The sequence below is a fragment of the Chenopodium quinoa genome, unplaced genomic scaffold, assembly GCF_001683475.1.
Source record: "Chenopodium quinoa cultivar QQ74 unplaced genomic scaffold, ASM168347v1, whole genome shotgun sequence".
In the NCBI taxonomy this organism is placed as follows: domain Eukaryota; kingdom Viridiplantae; phylum Streptophyta; class Magnoliopsida; order Caryophyllales; family Amaranthaceae; genus Chenopodium; species Chenopodium quinoa.
In genome coordinates this window covers 6,812,467-6,820,169 of record NW_018743955.1, presented here as the reverse complement: position 1 = coordinate 6,820,169, position 7,703 = coordinate 6,812,467, and the positions used below count along the sequence as shown (strand labels likewise).

The 7,703-nt window shown below is 34.4% G+C and overlaps 1 protein-coding gene across 1 annotated transcript; it reads left to right on the top strand.

The window, feature by feature from the left end:
- Window positions 1-6,798, top strand: LOC110689311 (ubiquinol-cytochrome-c reductase complex assembly factor 1-like). Its single transcript, XM_021866068.1, has 8 exons — window positions 1-150; window positions 242-424; window positions 974-1,187; window positions 1,809-1,975; window positions 3,940-4,064; window positions 5,248-5,308; window positions 5,509-5,557; window positions 6,422-6,798. The coding sequence occupies exons 2-8, from the start codon at window positions 251-253 to the stop codon at window positions 6,493-6,495; spliced, it is 864 nt and encodes a 287-aa protein (XP_021721760.1). The 5' UTR covers window positions 1-150; window positions 242-250; the 3' UTR covers window positions 6,496-6,798.
- Window positions 6,799-7,703: the final 905 nt, after the last annotated feature.

The window sequence follows — 7,703 nt, the reverse complement described above, 5'->3', positions numbered from 1 at the left end:
AATCAGTAATTAGTAATTACCACATAGTAGTATTGATTCCGAGCTTCTCCGGCTGAGAGGAGTCCACAACTCCACCTTCAACTTCACTACGCTTTCCTATTCTCTCTCCTTATTTCAATTCTCTCTCTTCTTCCTCTGCAATTTTTTTGGGTATACAATTCTAAAATCCCTAATTTACCAATTTCCCAATTGATTATTTCTTTGATTGATAATTTTAATTTGATTTGGTTGATTGATTTAGGTCATAAAAATGTTGGCAAGATGGAGCAGAGCAATTGCTCAGATATCTAAAGGTGGATCACAAAGCAGGATTTTAGGAGGGTTTTCAAACACTCAAAATTATGCTAAAGTTGCTGCTTTTTCAATGCCTTCTTCTTCTTCTTCGCTTGATTCCAATGATTTCAACAACACCAACATTCCCACTGTATGACTTTCTTATTCTTCTTCTTTTGATTGATTGATTTCAATAATAATAATAATGCATTACATTGGCTTGATTGTTGGTGGATGGAATCGAATGTATTCAATGCGTTATTTGATAATCTGGACTGTTAGTTTAATAATCTGGACTTGTGCAAACAATGGTTAATTGGGTATGATTGATTTTAATATAAGTGCCCTACATTAGCTTGATTTTTGGTGGATGGAATCAAATGTATTCGATGCGTTTTTTTAATAATCTGGACTGTTGGTTTAATAATCTGGACTTGTGCAAACAATGAGTAATTGGGTATGATTGATTTTAATATTAGTGCCCTACAGTAGCTTGATTTTTGGTGGATGGAATCGAATGTATTCGACACGTTCTATAATAGTCTGGACTGTTATTTTTTGGTTATCAAACACGGATTGTTTTGTGAGGGTACATTGGTTGAAAGGAAAGACTTTTTGTTTCTGTTAGATTTTCGGATGTGTGTGTATAGTTTTGCTGCTTCTAAATCTGATAGTGACTGTTTAATTTCTGTTGGTTAAGGTAAAGCTAGATAAGTTGTTTTGGTCTAAGCCATGTTCATTAGCTTTGGCCAAGGATTCACCTTTGAGGATTGAAGAGCCAGACTATCAGGGCATCCGTCGCTTCTTCCTAAAATTGATGCTCTTTTACAGTAAACAAAGCAAATCTATTCGAGGGGCAAATGTGGTTTACAGACGCATAATTACACAGGCTGATAAACCTGCTATTTACAATGGTGAGCTTAAACTGCTCTCTTTGTTTCTTACCATTTATATTGTAAGAGATACAAATAACTTGTTATGCATAACTTGATATTGTTCTCTGTAAAACATATCTGATTTTTGTGAAATTGTGAGTATGTTAAGCTACTTTCTTAGGTTTTTAATTCAGTTTTGTCATCCATAGTAGTAAAAAGGTAATGACTTGAAATTCAAGGCTCATTATTGTTGTGTTCGTGGTCAATTGATCATGTAACAGACTAACAGTGCATGCACAAACACTGCAAATGTGAAACATCTGTTGCCATCACATATTTTGAGATACTCTGTCCTGAAACAAGAGTTTTTCTTAGGTACTGTTGTGAATGAAGGTAGCATATAATTCATTTGTAAAACTGTTGCACTATTTTTTTTCAAAAATTCCTATTAGTTGTAGCCTTGCTAGTCAGATAGTGTACATTGCAAACACAATTTTATGATCAATACACTCCTATTTAGTTCATGAACAGCAATCTAACTGTATTAGGAGGAGCAATTTTCTTACTGTGACCATGCACACCTCCTTTTCTAAGAGGATGAGTTTATTTGGTCATGGGTATGTATCATTGTATGGCTCTAAAGGTGAATCTTTCTTGCAGTTTTTAACATAGAGAAGACTTTTAAAACTACGTTTTCCCTGCTGGTGCTTCATATGTGGATGTGCTTGCGACGGTTGAAAGAGGAAGGGCAAGAAGGTGTTGAATTTGGTCAGTACGTGTACGAAATTTACAATCATGATTTGGAGTTGAGAGTATCCAAGGCTGGGGTTAGTGCATCTTACATATCATAACTCAATTTTTAATATGTATTCAAGAAATTTAAATGCAAATGATCAAAGTCCCTATGCAGTCCCTTGCATTCTGATTATTAAAATTTCCTTACATAATTCTTTTAAAATAATTTATTTTAATAATCTCATTCTAGTATGGCTCCCTCTATTCCTTTTAATTATTTACATGTGGTATCATGCAATTGAATTAACAAATGATAATAGTACTTACATATATTTTGTTCAAAAATTATAGATTTTGCTTTTATGATTACTTTAATTAAATAAAGTAATGGATGAACAAGAAAAATATAATCATTGATTCATTTTTTTTTTGTGGGAATGTAGAGATTAAATTGGAATATATGTATTTTATAGGAGAAAACGTTAAGAATGAATAGGAACGCCCTAAATAGAATACTTAAAGAATAAAAAGGAATGAAGGGAGTGTATGATACTATGATAGTTGTTGATGGTAGCCTAGGATTAACTGAATGTTTGAAATGACTTGAGAGGTGTAGTATAAGTGGGATTTTGGCACAAGGGAAATACCTCTACTTTTAATGTTATTTTACTTCGTGAAAGCAATGCCCTTCCTTTTAGACCTAAGGTTCACTTTGTGTGTTGATATGGGTGGAGGGCATTATTAGGTGGAGTAGCATCTTGGCTTGCCTTAGGGCCAAGGAAAGGGATCATAAGGCCAAATCAAGGCAAGACAACATAAAATAGTGCATCTTAAGAAATGATAATGACGAGTGAGCTAAGACATGAATTAGATGATTTCATGCATTAACTAGGCTTCCCAAGGCCTTTTGAGAACCGCCAAAAGCACCTTAATGGATAACATTGTTAGATCCAAAAATAATCCCTAAAGGTTAAATTTGAAGGCTTAAACAAAATTGGGCCATGTTCGGAAATTTGGGACTTGGTGTCGAAAGTGATGGTAGGAGAAGCATTTTGGGGTCATGTAATGTTGTTTGAAACCAAATATGGTCACCAGTCAATCACATTAAGGTTGTTTGTGACTTTGAGTTAATGAAGGGAGGCGTGTACGTAATCGGCTAAATTGATTGTTTAAAAACATAATTGATTAATAGATGGTTCCAAGCAGCCAAATGGCTTCACGATGTCTCTTGGGGTTTGTGGGAAGTTTTCGACCTCTTTCATTTTTAGGGAAGGAAAAATCGAAAATTTTCCAAAATTAAATAGGCAATAACCCACGTTTTCGGTTCAATTTTGGGAATTTTTTTCAAAATTGAAGTAATTGTGGGGGACATCCCTTGGGTCATAAAAGTTGGTTTGGAACCATAAATGGCCTGCCAATAGGTCTATATAGCCTTGAGAATGAGGTTAGTTTAATTACATAACTATTTTGGAATTTGTTGTTGGATTTGATTGTGAAGAGCTATAAGAGGTAGTTCCAATCACGAACTTGACATCTAAGTTGACAGAATCCTAGGGTTATTAAGCCCAAATTCACCCATTCATTATCATTGTATTTTTGATGCATGCATGGGTTATAATAATGAGAAGCCTTGATGGAAAAGTATCTCATGAAGCCTTATTTTGTTGGATTTTTTTTTAAAATTTCGTTTTATTACGAAGTGGGAATCTTACCATTCTTTAATGTTTTCATTGATTCTTCGTCCTTTTTTCTAATAGGAAGAACTAAAGAAAACAGAGGGTGATAAAGCTATCTTATTATCTTATGAATGTTGGAGGTTCTTTTCCTTGTACAACCAGCCTTAAGACTCTCTCTACCTCTATTAACAAGGCCTTAGTTACTCTTTTCTTTTCATCTTTTAATAAGTAAATAAGGCTCTGTTGATACTATGTAAACAAGATTATAACATCCCTCCTGGTATTTGTTTATTATTTTGCTTAGGTCATCATGTTCTTATATAAGTACTTATTTATTTAATTGATGCTTAATTCTTTCCTTTATATTACTGCATTGTCAGGTTAACTTGCTATTGACTAAGTGGATGAAGGATTTGGAGAAGATATTCTATGGAAACCTTGTTGCATATGATGCTGCCTTACTTTCCGAAGCTGGAAAAGATGATCTTTCGAATGTCATATGGAGGTATTGGCCTAAGTTTGGAGCTCACTTACAATAGAGTTGTGGTCTACTTTTTTTAAGTTTCTTGTGTGGGGCCCTAAGCTGAATGAATAAACACCTGAAATTTGTCACTGAATTCTTCCATTTACATAGTATCAGAAAAAGATGATCTGGAACTTCTCAACGTTGGGAATCAATTGTCTTGTGTGTTGTGACACTGATCGCATTGTATCATTTTGACTTCCAAAAGCAAGGGTTTTCTTATCGAGTTACTTGTGCTTGACTGTTGGTGTACCGTTCAGTAAATATAAATCACATATATCAGTAGGATTAAGACCTTGTAATCAATATGAGGAAATGGTGCTAATGTAGGGATGGGTAGGAATTCAAGTTATATGAACGTTATAATAGGATGAAAATTGGTGAGGCTAATGAGAGTACTAAGGGTGTTTGAAGTTTGAAAGTACATAATCTAGATGAGCTGTAATGAGTGAAATAATATCTTGCCTCCTCATTGTTCACTCAAGGGCATTATACTAGTTGAACTTCATTAAGTTTTATTCATCTCTTCCCTATATGGAATAGCTACAGAAATTAGAAGTAAAGAGGGACAAAAATTTAATAATTGTAAGACCAGAGGATGTTTTTGAGGAGATAAAAGGCAACTTATGGGAAGTAGCTATTTATGAGTGGGCTTAAATCTTTGACTGTTAACCAAGTCTTTGTGTTTGGCTCTCTTATCCACTTGATTTCGTTTAATCCTTATTTTTTCCAGATCTCTATACCTAGTACTCTTATTTATATCTCTTTCAGGTAGAAGCTTTAATACCATGTAATTTCATTCTTCCTCTTCTGTCTAATGTTGGTTTGAAATCTTGGCATTATTCAGAAGTTGTCCTAATGTTGTTGCTGTGATGTTACACAAATCACGTATTGTCAAATGCCAGTTTCAGCTCAACTATTTATAAAAATTTCTATGACTTTGGTTTAAAATGATGTGTCAAGCATCCATACCCATGTTGAAGTGTCGAGGCCCCATTCTTAAGCAAATATTTACTCCATTCACAGATTCACTGTATTAATTTGTTTCATGAAGTAAAATTTCTGAAAAATTGAGTATATAAGACCAACTACTCTTAAAAAGTCTTTGCTATTGATACAAAGTTCTCTGATTCTGTATGTATACTTGAACTTCTTTACGGTGCAGGAATGTGTTTTCCGATGATGGTGAGTCAGAACCAAGTGATGCTGCTAGACGTCCTGTTCAGGTGCATTCTCATTCTCTTATTGAAGAGTAGACTTGATGACATTAATTTGTAAAATGTTACTGATAAAATGGAAGTGAGCATTTTGCCTTTCTCTAAAACCCACAACACAAAGTCCTACAATTGATGGTATATATTTCTCAGTGTATATGGCTCATTCAGTCATTCTTATACTCTTTTTTTGGGTTTTTCAATCTTTGCAGGCAATGGCTCGGTATGTTCGTCGTGAAGTTAGTTGCCTCTCCCTGACTGGTAAGTGACTTGTATTATCTCAATTAGTCTGAGTTTCTATTTACATTCACCTTGAAGCACCTTTTTCTATTTCTTCAACAAATAAATATGGTGAAAGGTACTGTATACACAATATACATAAATGCTTTAACCTCGACTGTGCATAATGAGGCAGCAGGCAGCCTTATGTGTATTCCCTATAGTATAGGAGAAGGAAGATCATAGCTTCATCTTTGTGCTAAGCTCTTAAGGGTATTGCATGATCCTTGATGAGCCGGAATACTTTATATTAGCGTGTGCTAGGTACTTAGGAAGGTGTTACTGCTGATAGATTGAGATGCTCTTGTTCTTTTAAATCCAATGATTGTTTTGTCCTTAAGTAGTTGCTTTCTGTCCTGGGTTGTCTGAACAAAATAAAACTTGCATTCTCTAGTTGATTATTCATAGGTGTTTTGATCCAGTTATCAAAACTCAGGCCTACAATTTCCTAAGTAAGGATGTTCTATAGGATGTAGCAATGTCAAAAGTATCACCATGTCTATCATAAGCTCTGTTGATCTTATGATACTCTTAGTATACGAACTTTACGGTGTGTTTGGATTGAAGGAAATGGAGGGAAAGGAAGGGAAGAGAAATGGAGAGATGGAGTATCTTTCATTTGGATAGCAAATGAGGAAGGGAGGGAATTGGAGGGGAGAGAAATGGAAGGATTAAATTGTAGGAAATTGATCCCTCCAACAATGGAGAGATTTGGAAGGAAAACTCATCCTTCTTCCCTCCCCTCCTCTTCTCCTCCCTCCCCTTCTTTTCCTTCCCTTTTCTTTATCCAAACAAACCATTAATCCCCGTTGATCTTATGATACAATTTTATGGTTACTCTTGCAGATAAAGAAGCCATATTCTCCGGAAACTTCAAGTTCAGCCCTCTAGAGAATCCTCTTCTCAATTCAACAAAATAATAATGGCATAGAATTTGGGTTGAACAATCATGCGCGTTGAAGTTATGATGCTAGAACTATAGACAATGTTTTGTTGCTCCGACATTTAGAATTCATAATGGATTTGTCATATTTTTGTAGTAAAGGTTTTTAACAGCATATATGTAGTGTTTTTTTTGACACTGATAGAAGTTATTTTCCTTAATCATGATGTAGGGTTTCTTTAATTATATGGTTCCATATACTTTAATCTATGTACATGATCTTTTATAAGACGTCACTTTTGCAACAAAGATGCCCCATTGCTTTGTAGTTTATATTCCATATTTCTCGTTCAATTTGTTCGGATAAACTTATTTGCTTTATTTAGCACTGATGTTATTAGGTTCTTTTGTTGGTTATATCACAACTGGTGTTTTGTGAGATCAGTGTTATCCAATTTATGGTGAGAATTTACACCAAGTCTGTAATAAAGAAAAATCTGCTTTCATTTTTAAACATGTAAAATCGTTAATATATATACGGGTGAAAAAATCTTGTGATGATGGATGAGTATAATGACTTTGAATCTTATATGAGAAAATCCGTCTCCCTTATCACTAGGGAACGATTGAGAAGTATGATTACAACACGAACTTGGAACAAGATGCAGAGCAGCAACAACTAGTGGTGGTGATGGGAGCGATGTTGGAACTCCGGTGAGAATCGGGTTGAAAGCTTAGTATGAGGGCATGGAGGTAAGCAATATTTTGGCAGTTAAGCAGGGGGTGTTGTTCCTTTCAGAAAAGAAAGGGAAACTATAGGAATACGATGTCATCACAGAGGAGTGCATAACTGAGACGGAAAGTACTAGTATGGCCAAAGTTGGGTGGGGGTGTGAATAACATGATTTGGTTATTTATTTGAGATTTTATAAGATTATGGATAATGGATATATGGACCAGAAGCCAAAAATATTACAAGGATATTTTTATGTGAAATAAACATTATTTTGGGGAAGAAAATTCAATAGTCTATCAAATTTTAAAAATAAAATATACACGTATGTATAATTCACTCCCATTCAGTTTATTACTCTACCTTCTTTTTTTTTTTACAATATTATCAAAGGAAGTCGATAATAAGAAAGTAGATAGTATAGAGTGAGTCTAACTTTAGCCAAAAAAAAAAAAAAAGTAAGCGCAATTTAGATGGTATAAGCTAGAGAGTGAGAGTGCATTCTAAAAACA